Source organism: Chionomys nivalis, chromosome 3 (assembly GCF_950005125.1).
Source record: "Chionomys nivalis chromosome 3, mChiNiv1.1, whole genome shotgun sequence".
NCBI classification, from domain to species: domain Eukaryota; kingdom Metazoa; phylum Chordata; class Mammalia; order Rodentia; family Cricetidae; genus Chionomys; species Chionomys nivalis.
This window is the reverse complement of record NC_080088.1, coordinates 40,121,448-40,144,502: the sequence shown is the minus strand read 5'-3', so window position 1 is coordinate 40,144,502 and position 23,055 is coordinate 40,121,448. Positions and strand designations below refer to the sequence as shown.

The 23,055-nt window shown below is 42.3% G+C and overlaps 1 protein-coding gene across 2 annotated transcripts in view; it reads left to right on the top strand.

The window, feature by feature from the left end:
* Window positions 1-22,070, top strand: part of Gtf2e1 (general transcription factor IIE subunit 1) — a 29,480-nt gene extending 7,410 nt beyond the window's left edge. For both annotated transcript variants that reach the window (XM_057765819.1, XM_057765820.1), the window contains exons 3-5: window positions 12,719-12,920; window positions 18,754-18,995; window positions 20,125-22,070. In XM_057765819.1, coding sequence (XP_057621802.1) covers window positions 12,719-12,920; window positions 18,754-18,995; window positions 20,125-20,549 — 869 coding nt within the window. In that variant the 3' untranslated portion in view covers window positions 20,550-22,070. The remainder of the gene's footprint in view (window positions 1-12,718; window positions 12,921-18,753; window positions 18,996-20,124) is intronic.
* Window positions 22,071-23,055: the final 985 nt, after the last annotated feature.

The following is a 23,055-nucleotide window of genomic DNA, read 5'->3' as shown; positions in this document are numbered from 1 at the left end:
ACTGGAAAATCTGTGATCAATCAAGGACTGTTGTTCTTTAATGTGCTTGCCATCTGATAATAATGTGGTTCTTACTGGGCTACAGAAGAACAAAATATGCTGATTGGTTGATATTAGGCCCCATTCTGCATGTTAATTCAGAGGTAACAAGCATTTGTGTGTGTGCATGTTTTAATTCTTAAACTACTAATACCTTGATAGTCTTCCTTTGTCTTTAGAAATCCTTGTGGGGTCCCCCACCCCCTTTATTTCCTCCTTGTTTAGTTTTTATCTCTCCCGACTTTATTATGGAGAAAACGGGAAGTAAACATACATGATAATATTTACGCACTGTTTACACTTGTACACAGTGGATTTCCTCTTAACCTCAGTCCTCTGCACAGCCCAGATTTATCCTATTTGTAGGCTGATCCTGGAGATTAATGGTGTCTCTGGTGTGATGATGGAGATGACTGAAGGGCTTCTCTTGTTCGGTTGGTTAGGTTTTGAGACTGGGACTCAGGTAGCCCAGACTGGCCTTGAGCTGGCTTTGTAGCTGAGAGTGATCTGATAATTGACCGGCCTTTACCTTCTAGGTGCTGGGAATAGAGGCCTGTGTCATCCGCTAGCTAAGATGGGCACCTGAGAGCTCCTCTTTCTATTTTGTCCTCAGCAATTCAAGGTGGAACTGTGGTTTATTTTACCATCAGGTACCATCCAGTGATTGGATTAGAGCCTTCCATACTTTGATACTTTTGGTAAAAAGTTCTTAAATATATGGGCAGCTCTTAGCTAATGAACAAAAGGAAGCAACTCCTAGATGAACTCCCCAGGAGCATGGGGAATTCTGTATTCAGTGAGTAAGGATTATTTTGCTCTTAATTCATGTATAGGCCAGTGATCTCATACTATCGTGTAGTTTTTCCCTACCACCTATCCTTTTCCTACAGATTTGTAGATTTTCTCCATCTTTGCCATTTATCCTGGTCTTCCTGGGTCCAGCTGTAAATGTTTGGTCTATGAAGAACCTTCCTCCCCCCCCCCCATTTGGAGTAATTTTCAAAGTGGTCAGTATTTAACAAGCAACACAACTTGGTCATCCACACAGTTCATGTGCAGTGCAGTTGCAAAAAAAAAAAAAGAAAGAAAAAAAAACAGAAAAGAAACCCTAAAGATGTTTTAAGTAAATTTATGATTTTTTTTTTTTTTACTGGACTGCATTCATAGTTAGCATATGGCTAGTGGGCTGCGGGTTGGACAAGCTTGGTAGTCTCTGCCCACCAGTTCTGGGCTTCAGAAGTTTAATCAGACAAAAATAGCTGTTTCAGTTTCAGAAATATGGGGAGGTTATATAATTAAAACAGACATGACATGAGATCCCTCAGATCAGCAGAATAGCATCTTGTGGTTCCTAAGTGCATGTTTTAGATTTAGCAAGCTTTCTAACAATGTAAATAGACTCAGTATTTCTATCTTAACACTCTCAGCCACATGTGATGTAGCTAATGGCACTTCTGAGTTAAGTTTAGCAACATGTGTTTTTCTCTTTATATGTAAGGGTTAGCTGAAATGGAAATAGCTTTATGTTTTCCATTTTTAATTTAAAAATATGCACCCGTAATTTCAGAGAAGTTTTTCAAGAAGGAAAAAAAAAAAAAAGAAATCACCCAAACCATCAGCCTTTTTGTATTTTACCTATATTTATAATGGAAGCCTAGAATATTTTTTGGTCTCTTGGTTGCTTAATGTACCAAACTCTTATTTCTTTTTATAGCATTTAAAATACAGTTAATGGGTCTGGTTTTCCCTGCCATAGCATGATTACTTTGTTTTTTGCCCTCTATTGTAAATAGGATGCTTTGTATTCCTTTGTATATATACATTTTATTCTTGATAAAATTTTTCTCAGTAAGAATATTGCCAAAAGAATGTAGTTTTTGACTTCTATAAATGCTTATGTGACGCTGTGGTTTTATTTTAACTGGAATAAAATTCTCAAGTGTTAGAGTTAGAAATATGTTGGAAGCCTTTATTATTCCTAAAGACCACAGAAACTCATATTAAGTAAACTTTGAAATTATGTAATTAGAAATTCTTAAAGGAATACGTTTACTTAATAAAATCTTAACATTGACCTTTAGGGGTGGCGTAGGTAAGTCGTTAGTGTTGAATGTACGGGTGCCACACCCGCATGCCTGTGTTCTATTGTTGGATTTGGAACATCTGTGAAGTCAAGTCACAGGTCTAGGGATGGGAAGGTTGCTGGGATGCGCTGCACAGAATATCAGGGAGGGGTGTGGGAGCTAGCCCATTTTCTCAGGTTCCTTGGGAAATATATAATCAATTTTAGGATTAGTATTAAGAAGAATTTACTAGCTAAATAAAATCTTTAATTATAAATAGTTCAAAAATAGGCAACAGTAATTGATCATAGTGATTCACACCTGTGATCCCCGCACTCAGGAGGCCAAGATAGGGTGATTGCTACAAGTTCAAGACTAGCCTAAACTAGTAAGTTCCAGGCTATCCTAGGCTAAAGAGTAGATTCTGTCTCAAAGCCAGCAGTGGGGCTAGACCTTCTCTGCTGATGAGTTAGAAGTAATTTAGAATATTCAAGTCAACTTGATATCTAAACTAGGGTCCGACATTTGTGAAACTTTCAGATGTGTTAATGTTTGCCTTGAGAGGATGAGTTACTTCTCCCTGTCTTCATCCCTCACTGCTTGGAGCAGTAGATGTCTTGTAAGCAATGTTTGCAGTTCCTGAAATGCTCAAAACACAAACTCAAGAAATCCAGGATCGTTTGCTCAATTGCTGAGTTTTCAGTCTCAAAATTGTGTGCAAGATGCATTAATTAGAAAATGATGCCGAAAAGCTGCAGATTAGAAGAATGAGAGGAATCGGGGAGAGCATTTGCTGCTCAAGTCCAAGGACTTGGTGTTCAAATCCTAGGCACCCTGGTAAAAGCTGGGACTGGTCATCCATGTCTGTAACCCCACCCAGCATTGCAGGGTGAAGGAAAATCCAGCCTAGCTAAGCTACAGGTTCAGTGAGACTCCCTCAGGGGAATAAGGCCGTGGTAGAGAAGACTAGCCAGTGCCGTTTTCTCCCATTGGTGTAAATGTGGGCTTGCGCATCTGCAAATACACACACACCACATGCATAAGCACACGCACAAGAGTTAAGCACAACCCAAATCTTTATGGTTTTTTTTTTAATTTTAAAATTCTGCTACTTTTAAACAATTTATTTTATTTTTAGTTATGTGTATATGTGCCGGTGTATGGGGTGGAGTATGTGCACATGAATGTAGTACCTGAGTGCTATTAACCTCTGAGCCATCTCTCCAGCACGGAGCGCTCTAGTTTTAGAATTTATTTTTGTATGTTGATGCTGACATAAGCGCTAGCTTCCATGTGAAGAGTTGCTTTCTGGTTTTGATTCTGGCATCATATTCAGTTTATTATTGTCTTTCAGATGTGTCAAAACCTCAGACTTTCTGCCTGGCTGCTGTATTTTGAGATGAATTTGATTGAAGCCTAACTTAGAAAATGTATTGCAAGCTTTAGCAGTCATCTAAGCACTGTAGTTCACGTTGTTATTTTTTATTCTTCCCCCAGGCATGCTACATTCCACCTCTTTATAATGAGTTCCAGAACCTAGGAATAGTTGATGGTTAGGCTAGATAAACGTCCATATGCAGGAGGACAAAAGCCTGGGGGTAGGGATTGTATTTTGTTTATCATCAGTACATTAAGATCTTCTCAATTTCAAAAAATGCTAAACTTACCCTATTTTTGCCTTTTATGTACATATTTATTTTTGCGGTGCTTTACAATGAATTGTTAAGGGATGAATTAATTTAGTTTTTGTGATTGGTACACTAATTATGAAACGTGTAACTATGTTGCTGTTATGTGTGGTAGATAATAATAATTTTTTTCATCTATTTTCCCATATTCAATTAAACTGAAGCCACTTGTGTTAGGAAAGTAGTTTGAAAATCAGATATAATAAAAGGTGGCTTTTTGAGATTTCAATATTTGACTTAATATTTTGATATATGTATCCCCCTAAATGAACTCTTAAAGCTTGTAACAAAGGAATGGATAGTGCTCTGGAGAAGTAAGTGTAGCCTAAAGAGCAGGCCAGGTCATGCAGCTGTCTCTTGGAATGCCCCAAAACCTTGTCCTTAGAAAGGTCAGTCTGTCAGAGGTCATAAGGTCTTCCAGGCTTGGGACTGGCTTTGCCCCTCACCCACGTTCCCAGCAGCCGTCTTGTATCTTGTGAGCAGCAGGGATGCCTTTCCTTGCCTTTTCGCAAGAACCATCCTCACTGCCCAGATGCTGTGGGGCCATGACACCATATCAGAGGTGACTCCCTTGAATTCCTGTACAAGAATAAAGCGGTATCCCCCTTTCTCGCTGCTGCTTCTCTTTCTTCCTTTCCCTTTCTTCATAATACTTATCCGTAGTTGATATTTCTTTTTTTTATTTTTTTATTTTTTTTATTTTTCGAGACAGGGTTTCTCCGTAGCTTTTGATTCCTGTCCTGGAACTAGCTCTTGTAGACCAGGCTGGCCTCGAACTCACAGAGATTCGCCTGCCTCTGCCTCCCGAGTGCTGGGATTAAAGGCGTGCGCCACCACCGCCTGGCTTGATATTTCTTTATCTTGACTGCCTGCCAGTAGAATAGGAGTACCAGGAAGATAGCTCAGAATAGGGTTGGCTGGATTTAGGAAAGCATAATGTGGAAAAGCCGTGGGGACATCAGACCTACTGTTTTTGGTCGAGGCCTCTGTGCAGTAGTCATGTGATCGCCCCCTGCCTATCCAGCCTCGAGGATGTGGGCTGCATTGGGGATGACTCATGCAGCACTGCACTTTATCAGAGTAGCTGGGCCTATTTTGACTTTTAAATTTAATCTTTGTAATTTAAAAAAATTTAAATTTTTAATTTTTTTTTTAAATTAAAAGTAAAGGAGAAATGACTAAATGGTATCTCAGTCTGATGGACACCTTTGATAATGTTTGACAGCAGGCACGGATGGGTAGAGAGCCCTTTGTTTGTCTGTAGTTGGAGGAGGAATACCATCTTCAGTAGTTAATTGTCTGGGGATTTCAGTTTTGCTGCCTCCACGAGTGTCATCATTTATTATTGCTGCCCCTTTTCTTGGTTATGGGTATCCCAAGCACTCCTTTGTCAAACGAAGGATGGGAAACATGTTTTTCGCTTTGGCTTTGTGTTCAGTGTTCCCTTGGCTGAATACTCAATGGGTAGTGTCAGTTACAGTGATACTTGTGAGAGGCAGGCAAGGTGCAGGCCTCGCCCAGCGTGTACTCAGCACTTAGATCTTGTGTCTCACCTGGTGGCAGTGGCGCGCGCCTTTAATCCCAGCACTCGGGAGGCAGAAGCAGGCGGATCTCTGTGAGGTTGAGGCCAGCCTGGTCTACAGAGTGAGTTCCAGGACAGGCTCCAAAGCTACAGAGAAACCCTGTCTCGACTTCTATTGACCTTTTTGGTGGTTTTTCTTTTACCCCTTTGCCATAAGTCCCTATCTCCACCCTTCTCTACTCTGAATTCAGTTTTGTTCCTTTCTTATATTTGGAAAGTTAAAATGATATAGAAATTCCTTTCCCATTTTCTTTGATGTGTGACTTACCTTCATTACAGAGCTAGGACATTGCTGTACTATCAAATAAATGGTCCTAAAATGGTTCTGAAATGCCTATTTGTAAAAGTGTCTTTTTCTCCCTACTTCAAATGCCTATTTGCAACTGGATTTACTTTGATCCTTCTAGCAAACATAATAGGTTAGCGGTCAGCTAAGTAAATGCCAGCCATGTGATGGGCACTTAATGCTTGTTAAACTCTTAGATGCAATTTCTTCCTTTTTCTATTCCTTCTTAAGAAGAGTGCTTAGTATCTACATGGGAAAATAATACAGGACCAGGTTTTCAAAGTCGACCAGAACTGAAAGGCAGACTAGTAACAAAAGACAAGTAAGGACTTCAGAGAGGTTCTTGGTGGTGTGCCAGCTTTCATTGTTCTCTGACTATTCCAAGCTGTCTCCTGTCTTCATATTAACATAATGTATGCAATATATGCGAGGAATTCAAGAATAAGCAATGCAAAGTAAGGTCAACCACAGCTTCTAAATACCTGTTGAACTAAAACACCCACACCAACATAGGACCTAAGATGACAGGTTGAAGGTGATCATCTACAGAGACTATCAAAGAGAACTAAAGGTACTTTTAGAAGCAGTTACCTAGTTTAATAGTTTATACAGCTTTGCCTTTAAAGGAAGACATCCCATTCCTCCATGTTAGCGCCAAAGCAAGTGGCTCTGGGCAAGTTTGTTAGATTAGAGCTGGCAGAGACAGTATGTTGGAGAAGGGGTGTGTAATTCAGGTGGTACAATGAGTTTAGTCTTTGGAAGCAGACATTTTGCGTTTTGAATCAAGGTTTAATGGTTTTTGTTTTCAAGATGTAATGTAAGTAAACTTAGTATCTCTAAGCCTTTATTCCCATATATGTCAAGCTTGGACAATATTATACAGACTTGCCTCTGATGAATACATGGGAATATTTATAAAGTAGCTTTCTTTAATAGTTTGTGAGAACAGATATGTAACCCTTTCCTTGCCAATCCTATCATTGTCAACGTTGTCCACAGTATTGTGTAGCTTTCCCTTTCTCTCTGCTCCCATTGTACCATCTGGCTGGTGTGTTCTCTGTAACGTGACTTGACTTCAGTTTTCGGCATCTCTGTCGGGCAGCTCACAACATCCTGTCCATTACTGTCTTCTGGCCTTACAGGCACCTGCACATACATGTGTATGTATGCACACACAAACACACAATTAAAAAACAAACTCTTAAAAAAAAAACACAAGTGAAAGAAATAGCCCTTTGGCAATGCGTAGGACCACCAACAGCTTTTGGTTTTAGGTATTTATGTGGCAAAAGGTACAGTGGAAAGTTCCTAGAAAACTCAAGTCTCAGGTCAGAGGCGGGAAGCCTTCCAGAGTCCACCATGCGTCCACCAGTGTTTTAGTCAAACTCCCACACAGAAAGGCACCAGCCTGCCCTCTGCTTATATCATCATCATTTTTATTGATTTAATTATGTTTGTTTTACATCCTGCCCTCAGTTTCCCCTCCTTTCTCTACTCCCAGTTCCTCCCTCCACCCTACCTCAGTCCCTACCCCCAATCCACTCCTCCATTTCTCTTCAGGAAAAGGTAGGGGACCATGGATGTGAACAAAAATGATACGGCGCATCGAGTTGCAGTACAACTGAGCACCTCCCCTTGTATTAAAGCCGGCGAGGCGTAGGGTCCCAAAGCCAGTAAGAGTCAGAGACAGCCCCTGTTCCCACTGTTAGGAGTCCCCCAAGAGGACCAAGCTACACAACTGTAACATATATGCAGTGTGCCTAGGCCAGTCCCATGCAGGCTCCGTGGTTGTCAGTTTGCTCCTGTGAGCCCAGGTTAGTTGATTCTATGGGTTTTCTTGTGGTGTACTTGGCCCTTCCGGCTCCTGTAATCCTTTCTTCCTCTCTTCTGCAGGATTCCCTGAGCTCTGCCAAATGCTTGGCTGTGGGTCTGCAACTGTTTCCACCAGTTCCTCAGTGAAACCTCGGATGGCAATTGGGCTAGGCACCGATCTGTGTGTATAGCAGAGTATCATTAGGCTTTGTTTCATTGACTTTTTTTTCCTCCAGTCGGTTTGGTTCTATCCTAGGTCTCTGGGTCACCCAGCCAGGCAGTGTCGGGATGGACTTACTCTCCTGGCATGGGTTTCAGACTAGACCAGTCATTGGTTGACCACTCCCTCAATTGCTAGGCCACGTCCCATAGGCAGGACAGACCTCGAAGGTTCTGTAAATTGAGTTGGTTCCCCACTCCCTCCCCTTGAAGTCTTGCTTGATCACAGGAGATGGCCAGTTTAGGCTACACATCTCTACTGCTAGGTGTCTTGACTGGGGTTATCCTTGTAGATTCCTGGGAGATTCCCTTGCACCAGGTTTTTACCCCAAAATACCCCCCTTTTCAGTAGTCTCCTCCAGTATTCTCCTCCTCTGTCCCAACCGTGACCCTCCTCCCCACTCCAGCCTGGTCATGTTCTCATCCACACCTGCCCTCCGTACACTCATAAAGTCTCTTGTAGTAAGGGGAGCGGGCTGCGTCCCGCCGCCCAGCTAGCTTATCCCCTGAAATAATCACACAGAAATTGTATTAATTAAATTACTGCCTGGCCCATTATATTTAGCCTCTTCTTGGCCAACTCTCATATCCTGATCTAACCCATTTCTACCAATCTGTATTCACCACGAGGTCGTGGCTTACCAGGAAAGATCCTAACCAGCGTCAGTCTCAGACAGGAGTTTCATGGCATCTGCCACACTGCTCTTCTTCCCAGCATCCAGTTTGGTCTACTCCGCCTACCTAATTTTCTGCCCTATCAAAAGGCCAAGGCAGTTTCTTTATTAAACCAATGAAAGCAACACAAACACCAGTCTCTGCTATTTCCCCTTCCCAGGAAGATCTGGACGTGTGCCTCTCCTGTGAACCCTCCTTGTTACCTAGTCTCTCTGGGATTGTGGGTTGTCACATGGCTATCCTTTATTTTATAGATAATATCCACTTATGAGTACATACCATGTTTGTCTTTCTGAGTCTGGGTTACCTCACTCAGGATGTTTTTTTTCTAGATCCCTCCATTTGCCTGCAAATTTCATGATGTCATTGTTTTTAACAGCTGAATACTCCAATGTGTTGATGGATCACATTTTCTTTATTCTTTCCTCAGTTGAGGGACATCTAGGTTCTTGCTACTTCAAATCAAGTTGCTATGAACATAGTTGAGCAAGTGTCCTTGTGGTATGACTGGGTATCCTTTTGGTATATGCCCAAGAATGGTATAGTTGGGTCTTGTGGTGGATTGAGGTTTTAAACTGGGAAATTTTCTGATAAACCACCATACTGATTCCAAAGTGACTGTACAAGTTTGCACTCCAACCAGCAATGGAACAGTGTTCCCCTTACTCTACATCCTCTCCAGCATGAATTGTCATTTGTAGTTTTGATCTTAGCCATTCTGACTGGTGTAAGGTAGAATTTCAGAGTCATTTTGATTTGCATTTTCCTGATGGCTAAGGATATTGAACATTTCTTTAAGTGTTTCTTGGCCATTTGAGATTCCTCTATTGAAAATTCTCTTGTTTAGGTCTGTGCCCCATTTTTTAATTGGATTGTTTGGTTTGTTGATGTCTAGTTTCTTGAGTTCTTTATATATTTTGGATATTAGTCCTTTGTCTGACATGTTGTTGGTGAAAACATTTTCCCATTCTGTAGGCTGATGTTTTGTCCTGTTGACAATGAGGTCCCATTTATTAATTGTTGATTCTAGTCTTTGTGCATTGGTGTCCTGCCAGGAAGTTGTCTCCTGTGCAAATGTATTCAGGGCTATTTCCCACTTTCTCTTCTATGAGGTTCCGATACACTGAAGATTTATATTGAGGTCTTCTATTGACTATGACTTGTTTTGTGCAAATGAGTTTTGTGATAGATGTGTGGATCTATTTGCATTCTTCTACATGTACCGTTTGTTGAAGATGCTTTCTTTTTCCCATTGTATAATTTTTGACTTACTTTGTTGTTGAAAATCAGGTGTCCATAGGTGTGTGGATTTACTTCTGGGTCTTTGATTTGATTCCATTGATCCACCGGTCGGTTTTTATGCCAATACCGTGTGGTTTTTATTAGTATAGCTCTGTAGTAGAGCTTGAAATCAGGAATGGTGATATCTTGGAAGTTCTTTTTTGTACAGGATTGTTTTAGCTATCCTGTTTTTTTTTTGTTGTTGTTGTTGTTGTTGTTCTTCCACGGGAAGTTGTCATCTCTTGTTTTAAGGATCTTTCTTGCCTTGAGTTTGTCTCTTGATTCTTGTACTTGCTCTCCCGAGTCTCTTTGGATATGTGATCTACTTGGGCATTAGTTACCACCCCTATGTTTTGTACCCTCCTATCTGATTTTCTAGTCTGATAGCCTCTCTTGAGCTTTCAGTAGTTGTAGTAAGTGGGCTTCTAAAGCATATCTGTTTTAACAGTCAATGAATAACATATATTCAGATATCTAAAAGCAACATGATGTTTTTTTATCAAAAAAGAAAAGGAAAATTACTTATTTTATAACATTGGTATTCTTGTCCAGCTGATTATTCTCATGTCTTTTGTATGTACATGTTGGTTTGTATGCAGAGCGTGCAGCCTGTAGTGTCGGTTCCTCAGACGCCGCCCTTTTTATTTTATATTTTTAAAGTCAGAGTGTCTCCCTGGCCTGGGACTTGTCTCGTAGGCTAGGCAGGCTGATCCTCAGGGATCTGCCTATCTCCCTAGTACTGGAACTATAAATATACATGCTACGCGTCCTGCTTTTTCTTTGTTAAGCCTGGGTTATGGGGTTGCGCTCGGGTCCTCATGTTTTCAATGGAAGCACTTTACTTACTGTCTGAGCTGTCCTCCCAGCCCTGATGACACCAAAATCTTTGTGTTCTTTAGTCAGACGTGCATATAGCAAACACTTAAATTTGCACATGCAAGAGAAACTACATGTCATGAGGTGTGTTCAACTGTTTTAGTAACATGGTGCTTGAGAGACTTTGGTAATTTTCTAGAGGATTCAAAAAATGGGCTTATATGTTTGCTGACTGGCCCAGTGGGTAAAGGTACCTGCCTCCAAACCTGAGAACCTGAGTTTGAACCTGAGAATCTCAGTGGGACCTACACTCAGGGTGGGAAGAGAACTGACTTCTGTATACATTATGATGTGTATATGGGTGTTTACATGTGACTGTATACACACATACACATATGAATATTACTTTAAAATGTTAAAGAAAAATGGGGTTAGTTCTTTGATGGGGTGTTTTAATAGATTTAATAGCCATATCTTATGTATGTGGCTAGATTAGCAAAAGGGTAAAACTGATGGGCAGAGAGTCAGTAGTAACTTAGATTCACTGGAAATTGTCCATGGTTTTGCATAGTCCATGTCGTCTATCAGGCAAGCGTCTACATGACTTGGTTCTGATTCACTTCTTTGATGGTTACATTTAATGTGACAGTCTTTCTGACGAACCAACCAACCACAGCCTAGCCACAAGGTCTGGGCTGCCTCCTAGCTTTGAGGTACTGTCTGTCCTCTCCTGTACTGGGGATACGTGTACAAAATTGAGAAGATAATGTTGTAGAAGTGGTGAGTGATCAAAGCATTCACTTATTCTTGGCCATGCGGGTGGGAGGCCTGGAAACATATTCAATTGGGAAAATGTCTGGAGGATTTGGTGTCATGCTGAAATAGAAATGCTTATTTTGTTTATTCTGTTACTGGAATGAGGGGAGGAGATAGTCTTTGTTATGTGTCCTGCACTAGTACTCAATTATCCTCCTTAATCCCTCAGGTAGTTCTGTAGGAATTGCATGTCCCTGGGAGTAAGGCCAAACTGGAATCACACGTCTGGTAGTAGTGCAGACTGTAGGTAGTAAGACACTAGTTAGCATCATAGTTGAGCTGATTTGATTCCTCCCATCACCCAGCTAGTTGGGTGACCTTGATGCTATCCATCATGGATAGTCCTAGCTAACGGCGCTGTTATTTTCCTGTATTAGCTGTATGTCTCTGACAAATTATAAATTCCTTGAGAGCCTTGGTTCTGCTGGCCCTTTCCAGAATTAGTGTATAGATCAAAATGTGCAAGGGCATACTTTAGAAGTGACACTGTGTAAATAAAGGATTTGTTAACCATGGGTGTTTATGACTGGGTTATAATATTTTGGAACCAAATTTTACAGGGCCTTGATTTTACTTTGCAGGTGTTAGAGATTGAGCTATCAAATAGACTTTAGATCAGGAGGTTAGGGTAATAACAAGGGTGGATACAGGAACCAGGGCTGGGGAGGAGAACCTAGAGATCATTGCAGTTCTATGTTGAATGTAAGGGATATGAAAACAAAATAAGTTCCTTGAATTTCTTTTGAGATTGCCTTGAATGCATTTCTTTAAATATAAATGGTTTATAAACACTAAGCAATAGCCCTTAAAGAGGTGGCTATTGGATAAGAGCACTCCATGTCTTTGCGGAAGAGGATCGGCATTTAGTTTTCAGCGTATATGTCAGGCAGCTCACAGCCTCCTGCAATTTAAGCTGTGGGGTCCGTTACCATCTTCTGTCCTCACTGGCACCTGCACATACACGTGTGTGTGTGCACAAACACACAGTTAAAAACTCTAAACACAAGTGAAAGAAGTAGCCCCGTGGCAATGCCTGGGACCACGAATAGCTTTTAGTTTTAGGTATTTATGTGGCATTTTCTAAAATACTAATTCAGATGTGTAATGTATGAAAAAAACTTTTGGAAGCACTAAGCTTTAAGTAATAAGCTGTAAGTTAAAATAAATATAAATGTATTAGAAATGTGATTTTCAAAAGCTATTGGGGATGAAATTTTGAAATGCGTAAAAATGATGGGCATGTATAAAGATGGACATGCCTGGTAAATGCGAAATTTTAGAAATTTTAGAAAATTGTAGAATCTAGATGGTAGGTATATAGATAATCATTGTACAGTTTTTCCTGACACTTTGGTGTGAAAGTTTTACTAAAACATTGATGGAGGCATGGAGCTAAGGCTTCTCTGGCAGACTTCTGACCTGAGATTGACTTCTTCTGTAGGAACTTTCCGCTGTACCTTTTGCCACACAGAGGTAGAAGAAGACGAATCAGCAATGCCCAAGAAAGATGCTCGCACACTTTTGGCAAGATTTAATGAACAAATTGAGCCCATTTATGCATTGCTTCGGGAGACAGAGGATGTAAACTTGGCCTATGAGATACTTGAACCGGAACCCACAGAAATCCCGGCCCTGAAGCAGAGGTGAGTGGAAGCCTGTGCCTTGACCTTTTCCACCTTGCTTTGGTTTTGATTTTGGAGGGCCAGAATGCACGCTCCAGAGACTGAAGACTGAATGTCCCAGAGGTTCTCAGCTCTGCTGCGCTTGTCTTATTAACTTGTGCCTGAGTCAGATTTGTTGGTACTGAATGTGGTAGAATGGAGGCCTGCGGCACTTAGCCAGTTATATCTAATCCTAAATTAGTTGTGCCTCTTGGGAATATTTACATTTTCTTAGTCATCTTTTTTTTTTTTTTAATTTTTCTTAATTTTTTTGGTTCTTCGAGACAGGGTTTCACCGTGTAGCTCTGACAGTCCTGGAACCAGGCTGGCCTCGAACTCAGAGATCCACCTATTTTTGCCTCCTGAGTGCTAGGATTAAAGGTGTGTGCCACCACTGCCTGGCTCGTAGTCAACTTTTAAAGGTCAAAATTCTTTCAGGAATACAGCATTTTCCTGTAGATTTTTGTTTGCTTTTATATTAGCATGTACGCTTTGCTAGAGTGTTTGCATACATGCTTTGTTTTTACTGACCCTCCGCCTTGATTTCTCTACCAGGCCCCTGCCTCCACTTCCAGCCCCTACAGACACCATTGCATCCCACACAGTTTCCTCCTCTTTCCTCTTTCCTAGTTTTGTTCTCTCTCTAGTTCTTTGACCAACACCCACGTGTGTACTCACATGCACACATATGTAAACATTTAACTAGGGCTTATGTATGAGTGAGAGCATACAGCATTTTGTTTTAGTCTTCTGAAGGTATAGCGTACCCGCGAGTTAATACTGCTACAGTGGCTCCTTCCTCTTTTTTCAATGTGCTGTGGTGTTTGAATCACTAGGCAGGCTTGGTTCTACCATGCCATGAAAAGACATTGTGCTTTTAGTTTATGTGTGCGAATGTTTTGCCTGCATGTATGTAAGTTCACCACATATATGTCTGGTGCCCACAGAAGCCAGAAGGTGTCAGATCCCCTGGAACTGAAATTACAGGTCATTGTGAGCTACCCTGTGGGTACTGGAAAGTGAACCCAGGTTCTCTGCAAGAGCAGCAAATGCCTTTAACCTCTGAGCCATCTTTCTGATCCATAGGAGTTAGATTGCTTTTTGAATTGCCTGAGTGAGAACTGGTGTCAGGGAGTGTTCTCTTGTTCTGCCCTGTCTTCCTTTCCTTCTTCCTGATACTAAGGTGAATTCATATCCACCACCCTGCTCCTGACTCTAGAGCTCACAATTACGATTATATTTGTGTGGGGGTTTGGCGTTTCTGTTTCGTTATTTATTTATTTTATTGAAAATAGATTTTCGTTCATACAGTATATTCTGATTCTGGTTTTCCCTCTTCCAACTCTTTCTAAATCCTTCCCACTTCCCCAGTCACACAAATCCACAGTGTTTCTTTTTCTCAGTAGAAAACATAAACATCTAAATAATAATAACAGCAACAATATAAGATAAAATAATTTATAGGACAAATAGGACAAAACAAACATAAAAAAAAGCCATAGAAAAGGCACAAGAAATACATACGGATGCTGAGACACACATATTCACATACATAGAAAATTTTTTAAAACAAAACTGGAAACCATAATATATAAGCAAAGGGGAAAGGAAAAAACCCAGAGAAAGCTTTATCAGACAAAATACCTCCAAAAATGCTGTTGAGTTCATTTTGTGTTGGCAGGCATGGGGCCTGCCCTTAGGTGTGGTTTATATACGCGGTGTGATTCCATTGGAGAAAACTAATTTTTCCTTTGTGAGTGATTATCAATTGGAGTGATTATCAATTAGCTTCTGGGTTAAAGATGGGGTCATGTGTCCCCTTCTCCTCAGCACTGGGACCCCAGTGGCTTAGACATGTGCAGGCATTGTGTACGCTGCCCCAGTCTCTGAGTTCATCTGTTTGCCAGTACTCTTATGTCTAGAAGACCTGTTTCGTTGGTGTCTTTCATCCGCATTGACTCTTAGAGTTTCTCCGCCTCGTCTTCTGCAGTTCCCTGATCACTGAGGGGAGGGATTTAATGAGACAACGCAGCCCATGTAGGACCACCTGTTCCAAAGTCTCTCACTCTCTGCACATTGTCCAGATGTGGGTCTCTGTGTCTGCTCCAATCTGCTGCCTGGGGAAGCTTCTGATGATGGCTGAGCAAGGCACTGATACATTAGTATAGCAGAATATTGTCAGGAGTTATTTTATGGCAATGGCCCTTTAGCAGATCAGTAGTTTTCCCCTAGATCCACACCTACCCAGTCTCAGATCCTTGACCCCCAACCAGGGCAGTGTTGATGGTTTGCTCCGTCGCATGGAGTAGGCCTTAACTCCATTCAGATAGTGGTTGGCTACGCTCACAGCTCACGTGCCGCCATTGCGCCAGTGTGTCTTACAGGCAGGCACCTTGTAGATTTCTGTGTTCGTAGCTGGGTTGGTGTTTCCCTTTCTCCTCTGGCAGCGTGCAGGGACCTTCCTTACCATCAGCACTAGTCAGTTGTTGCGGGAGGTCCTTCCGTTCTTCCAGCCAATAGCCGCTGAGATACCAGCCCATTGGGGCATGGTCTCTCTCCCTTTAAGAAGCTGCCAGGTGGTGGTGGTGCACACTTTTAATCTCGGCCCCTACTCAGGAGGCAGAGGTAGGTGGACCTCTGTGAGTTCCAGGCCAGTCTGGTCTACAGAATGAGTTATAGGACAGACCAGGGTTACATAGAGAAACCCAGTCTCAGAGAGAGAGAGAGGGAGGGAGGGAGGGAGGGAGGGAGGGAGGGAGGGAGGGAGGGAGGGAGGGAGGGAGGGAGAGAGAAAGAGAGAGAGACAGCTTTTAGTTTAGTTGTCCCTCTGGATTCCCTGCGTACCCCTCCTTCCCGTGCCCTCTCCGTTTGATCTTCCTTTCAGGCCCTGTGTCGTTCCTCTCTGTCTCCTCTTTCTAAGGAGATCACATTTGCTACCCTCCCATCCCTTACTCTGCACCTAACTTCTGTGGTTCTGTGGATTGTAGGCTGCTTATCAAAGACCTAACAGTTAACGTACACATAGAAGCGAATACATATTTTTGTCTTATGGTCTGGATTGCCTCCCAGCATGATTTTTCTAGTGATCCTTCTATGTTTTGTTTTAATTCCCTCTGTTATTTACTGTTAAATAGGGAGTCCTGAGCTAATTGCATTTCTTCCCAGTTGTATGGAGAGTTCTATAACTCAGTTATTGTGGACTAACACCTAATACCATGTGTCAGTTAGGATGCCTTTACCTGTGATAACTTGTCTTCCGTGGGCTCTGACTTAGTGCTGTTCTTAGCTCAATTATGATTTCTTTTTCCATCTTTGTTCTTCCCTGTGTATCATCCACCTAAGACTAGGAAGGGAACTGCCCTAAGGTCACCATCTCTGTCTTGATTACCGGCAGATGAAAATATCCAAATGCAGAGAAAATGGCATCCTTTCCTTGTGTCTTATTTTAAGTATGACTGTAGAAACATTCCTAGAAAACATCCTTTATCTTATCTGTTCCCCTATGTCTTACTGGCTAGAATTACTTTGTATATTTATCTTAAATCAATATCTGATAAGGGGGATAAAATTATATAATTGGTATTCAGACCAGCTAAGTTTCACTTTGGCTGGGAAAGTTCCAAGTTATTTGGAGCAACTAGCTGTTAACATTTAAGTAAAAATGGTAAACAAAAATTGAGGAGTCCTAGTTAGTAGGGAAGCATTACCGACCACATCACAGGTAGGCTGAGGTTTAACTCAGTAAGTCAACTCATTGGTGAGACGTAAATATTTACTGCCATTTAATTGATGCTGCAAAAAATCTACCTTGAGTTTCTGTAAAAGGATACCAGAAGTCAGATTTTAAGGGTGCTCTTCTTCATTCATTCCTGTTGTCATTTCTCTCTATTTTCTTCTTTCTCTCTTCATAGTACCTCTTTTGACTGCATGAGATAGTCTTCAAAGTTAACCCTATGAGGTTGAGTTGAGGATTATGTATAAAGAAAAACAGTCTCAGAGAGTTGACCAAGTAACAACAGTAATAAAGTAAAGACAGGTTCACACCGGAGCGCTGTGCCTTTCTTCTCTCTCTTGCCTGGAGTTAGCTGATTCTGGAAGCAACTTTTGAGGCAGATAGAAAAAGCAAAGATGTTGGCTGAGGATAGACAAAGCATAGCATTGAAAGGAGTTGGGGAAACGGTGAGATGAGTAGGGAGAACTCTGCATGTAGGATAAGCACAAAACCAAAAATGGATCAGGACGGGAAAATGAAAGGACCATGAATGCCAAGGGGGAACGCAATGTAAAAAGCCGAGCTACACTGAAGTAAGTAGTCAGATTACAGTAAGGGAGGTGGAATGTATAGTGAGATACGGCCAAATTGAGGCAAGTGGTAAACAACACAAAAGGCAACATCATTTGAATACAGAAAGGAACAGAAGGTAGAGGGAAATCAGTGCTTGCAATAGTGTCGTGAGATATTAACAAAGCAAGACATAAAGATGGAGTGGATCTATTTGGTCAGATCCTTAGTGGGAGCAAGGAGACAGTAGGGAGGAGTTAAGTATTAAGACTGGATAGAACTGGTCCCAGGGAGAAAGGTAGGAACGAGAGGCAGGGCGGGAGGGCTAAGGTAAGCCCGAGACTACCTATAGAGAGTTGTCAGAAGCATAGGGTTATAGAGACAAGCAGCCGCCAGACTCTTGGACACAGGTACACGAGAGGAACCTCAGTTCAACATGTGACAGACAGCCCAGGGGGCTCTGAAGTGGTCCCAGGAAGAAAGAAAGCGACTTAGTGAGCAGAACAGCAAGGATGGTGGTTCCTAGTGACTTATGACGAATGTTGCTTAGATTTATGATGAGCTGGCTTCCAAAAGGCTAGCAGAATGCAGGGAAATGACTTAGAGAACTGTGAGAGAAGGTGAGGGAATCATAAGGTCTAGAGTACCCGTGGCACTGGACAAACATCACAAGAGATGTGGACTGAGCAGGTATCTCAGGAAGCATGATTGCTTGTGGAGTGAGACCTCTGAAAGGCACGTTAGAGACAAATCAGTATAGAGCAAGAGCGAAAACGTTAAAGCAGGGAAGATAGGAAGCAGAGGGAGAAGGCAAACTTAGCTTGGTTCATAGAAATGGGGAAGCCCAGTGATTGGAGAGAGAAGGACCCATCAGGCTTAGAGCCTTCCAGCAGGCAAGGAAGGCCGTAGAAGTAAAGAGCAAACCAGACCAAGAAACAGATCAGAGTCCCTGTGTGGAGGAGAATGGCGGAGGGCAGATAGTATAGCTGTAGAAACGGAAAGGTGCACTGGTATGCTGAAGAGCGCTCTGTCCTGAGTGGCAGGAGGAGGTGGTTAATTCTAAGTTGAGGTCTGACGCTGTAGAGTAACTTCCTAACTTCTTCCATGGCCACACACAAAACCACCCTAGGTTAAAGTTAAACTAGGAAAATATTTTTAAAATACAGTAATCTTTATTTTGGAAAGATTTATTTGGAAAATATGACTAGGAGCTGCTTTGCCAGACTAGTATCTTTAGGCTTTCATTGCCCTTTTCCCCCGTGCAAATTAATGGACATGTTACAATCTCTAAACGTTGGTTATTCACAAATGCGAGAAGGTGCAGTGTTTGCAGAGTTTAAGTCTGATGTAATCCATACAGCTTCCACCCTGTTTTCTAGAGAGCTCGCTGAGAGTTGTTGAAGCATGCCTGCCGGATAACTAGGCAGCTTCTGTTCAAACTGCTACTGCGTTAGCCCTCTCTCCAGCAGCCCTTCATGCTCAGTGCCCAGACCTTAACTTTTCTTCTTGTTGTTCTTTAATCTTTTTCTACAGCAAGGACCGAGCAGCCAGTACTGCTGGGGCTGCCGGCCTGGCAGGCGGGCACCACCGGGAAGCATGGACCAGCAAAGGCCCCTCTTATGAAGACTTATATACTCAGAATGTGGTCATTAATATGGATGACCAAGATGATGTTCATCGTACCTCGCTGGAGGGGAAATCTGCCAAAGAGAGGCCCATTTGGTTGAGAGAAAGCACTGTCCAAGGGGCGTATGGTTCTGAAGAGATGAAGGAAGGTAAGAATAAGAAGTCAGGAATATGGCTATAGCATGCATGGATTTTGTCAAAAATTAAATTGGCTTAAAGGACAATGCCTGAGTAATTCTTGGTTTTATTGAAAATTTATGGTGTGAATTTGAGCAATAAGCATTAAAAACAGCCAGCGTTTTGTACTGTCAGTTCAGTCAAAACAAGAACTAAGTTTGTAAATCTCTGTTTTTAAAAGATTTGTTTATTTTTATGTGCATTAGTGTTTCCTTGTCCACACGTATGGGTACTACACGCACCTTTCTGAATGAGTTTGAAGTTTGTGCAGTTTGCTTCAGGAAAATGAAACTACCATTTTATTCATTTAGTTAATTCGTACTCGGTGCCTACCATGTGGCAGGTATTGCCCCGGTGCAGGAATAGGGTCACAGTGAATAAGGAAACTACATATTTGTTGTGGCAGACTCCACATCCCTAAGAAGTAACAGAGGCAGTCGGCCCGAGTCTCTGTTCTAGAGGATGGGTGCCGGGCACAAACAGCCTCATGAAGTGGCACTTGGGGGAAGACAGGGAATGGAGGGACAGTAGAGGAGGACTCTTCAGGGCAAACAGGCAGTGCAGACCCCTGAGAGAGTGTGCCCTGTCTTTACAAGGAATACCAGCCGTAGCTGGAATAGAGTATGGATAAGGGTTGGGGGGCGGGGGACCAGGAAGAGGTAGGTAGCCAGGAGAAGGTAGCACTTTATAGGCCATTGTAAGGCCTCTGGCTTTTACTCTGAGCAAGGTGAAGGGCTGTGCCCTTGTCCCCTGTACACGGCTGCTGTCCCACATGTTCTAACCCAGAGTCTTAGAAGGTGCGCTCTTTGTCACCTCCTAAAATAGTGCAGCTCATGGGGAGCGGGAGATTTCACATCCAGGTAAATGCATGTAAACCTGCAAATTTCCTGGACTTGGACTTAGTCATTGTGCTACTTAAGGTTTAGTTGTTAAGGAACATTTTAGGTATTCTGTAGGACAACAGCTCAGAAAATGGAGCCAGTGAAGTCTGCACTGTTAGTCACCAATTTAAACAGAGCACATTGAGGTCTATTTTTCGTTAGTTACAGATGAATGCTCTTTGCATTGTGGGGTTGTGACTTTCTGGGTTTTAACTTCCAGGTGGCATCGATGTGGACACATTTCAGGAGCGTGAGGAAGCCCACGCAGGGCCTGATGACAATGAGGAGGTCATGCGAGCTCTACTCATTCATGAGAAAAAGACTTCCTCAGCGACAGCCGGCTCGGTGGGAGCATCCGCGCCAGTGACTGCTGCCAATGGCAGTGACTCGGAGAGCGAGACCAGTGAGTCGGATGATGACTCCCCGCCCCGGCCAGCAGCTGTGGCTCCCCATCATCGGGATGAGGACGAGGAAGACGACGAGTTTGAGGAAGTAGCGGATGACCCCGTTGTTATGGTGGCTGGCTGTCCCTTCTCCTACAGTGAAGTTAGCCAGCGTCCAGAGCTGGTAGCCCAGATGACCCCAGAGGAAAAGGAGGCATACATAGCCATGGGCCAGCGGATGTTTGAGGACCTCTTTGAGTGAGCTTTCCTGCTCTCCCCTCTGTTAGCTCATTTCAGAGAGAGACTCCCGACAGGTGCTTAAGTGGCTTCCTGCCCTCCTGATGTAAAGCACCTGTTAATCTAGTACAAAAGCATAACAGGAGAGAAAGGTTGATTTTTAGTTTTTCTAAATGTCAGAAACTTCCAAGACAGGTGGGTAGGCTTTGAGTATTCCCTTCCCTCTTATTACTAAAGTATTAATAGTTTTCCGTAATTCCTTATCTTCATTTTTAGAACATATTTTTCTCACTCAGACTGAAATGTTCCTGTCTACCTACAGACCCCTCTTCGGATAATCTTACCCTAATATAACTGTTTCCTGGTCAAGCATTTGAAACAATTCCTTGTAGTTCTGCAACCAAAGCAGCTTACCAAGAAGCCGATTGCTGCTTAGGGGAGCCCCAAATACTTCATATTTTCTCCAATTTGAGTTTGGGGTCAACCTGTAAAAGTGGTGAGAGAGTATAGAAGAGAGAAAGAGAAGTTAGAGGAGAGAACGCACACATGTCCAGGGTTATAGAGAACAGCAGGTAGCCATGCTCTCCTGGAGAAGTCAGAGGAGAGCGTGCACGCACAAGGGTAAGGAGGCTGTGTCCAGGATCGAAGAACTGAGAGCATGGGGACAGCCCTTACAACTGCTCCAGTATGATTTGTACATCTCCATGTTTAGCTGAGCCTGGTCCCACTTCCCTCCTGTTCTCTAGGCCTTTGCCAGTGCTCTTGATTAGGGAGCCGTTCCTGTAGAAAGCAGTAGAATGGCTGGTTACGCCGCTCTCCCTCACTCTTCTCTACACCATCAAGCCTGTGTCTCTCCTTTGAGTCTTACAGACATCGTACCCTAGTGCTGCTCCTGTGTCATTGAGCATTTTGACCTCAAGGAACATAGGCCTGTTAGCATGGGGTTATTCCTCAAGGCAGAACTTCCAAAGTAAAGGACTCTCATATAAGGTCTACAACAGTTACATCTTATAGTATTTCCCCTTGCATTGTGACTTTTAATTATTGTTTTGTAGTATATGTGTGAAGCGAAGAACATTTTAGAGTATCTGAGCCTTGTATAAAGTGATGATTCATTTACCTGGTTGTTGGATGACTGAATATTGAGTTGACTTATTATTGTTTAAAATTTGTTCATTTCTAGCTCTGACATTTTGGAACATAGCTAGAATGACTCCTCTTCCCATTTAAAGATGTCAGAGGCTTCTGGCCATCATCTAATATCATAGGTGCGATTGGATGCTATTGCAACTCTTTTGGAAGGGGGCAATGAATTGCCTTAAAATACCTTTTATGTATTTATCTTAAATATACAAACTGTTCAACTTTTAAATTTTGTTTTTTTAAGCTTTCATGGTTCTAGAAATGTTAATTTTTAAACCATGATTAATGTTGAAACTTCATTACATTTTATATGAGTATGTGTATGAGTGTGCTTTTCTATTGTGGAAAATGTATTAATAAAGGCACTGATTAAAGCAGTGTTCGAATTAGACTGGAGAGATGGTCGCACTTCCGAGGAAAATGCACAGTATTCATAAGGCATTAGGAAGAAAAGCTGCCCATCCAATATTGTCTTTCATGTAAAAGAATTCTCACTTGCTGGTGCTGTTTGCAAGACACTCTTAGCTGTTTGATTTGACATTTGATCATTTGGATCAAACGTGAGTCAGGGATGAGTGTGTGAGTGAAAGTACTGGGAATGGGATCTTCAGTGATCTCTGTGTTACACTATAGAAGAGATTCCCATTTTGGAAATTAGCACGTGGATAATGGATTATATGTAGAAATGACAAACTATATGTGTAATGACAAAGGCAAACTCTATGTTAATGCTAAGACTTTTAGGTGTATTCTTTTTCTCGTGTTTATTTCCCAGGTTAATCAAGTTAAAATAGTAAGACAATATCATTTAATATGTAAATTTTTACTATTGCCTCTGTATTTCAATAACATGTATAACAAACCTCAGGAGAGCCTGCTCTTATTTTGTCAGACAGGCATGTTTGCCTCTCGCTGCTCAGTAGCTTGTTAAGAGAAGCCAGTTAGTGGCAGAAACACCAGGAATGGGAGTGCTGCCAGCATTCAGCCTCTGAACCCCAGCGAGGGCAGGCCTATCCCATAGGTATCAAGTACATGTCGTTACCTGTAGTCAAGAGAGATGCAGCATATTAGGAATTATAACCACCCACAGCTTACAGTGAAGCTAGGCAGGAGCACAGTTTCTCTGGGTGTGATTGGCTGTCCTGTCACTATGCTCACGTCAGCTGTCAACGCAGCCTGACCGTTCCACTGCCTTTAAGGTTTTCGTGGAACTCAGCATGAAAAGACTGCTTCTGTGCCATCTCTTTGGGAAATCACTGGTCCTTAAAGAGGAGGGAGCAAGGGACTTATATTTTCTGTCCCTACCTCTTTGCTACCCTGGTTTCTCCATCTATACCACTTGAATGGGTTCTCCTGGGTTCCATTAATGTCAGTCTGTGTTGTCGGTG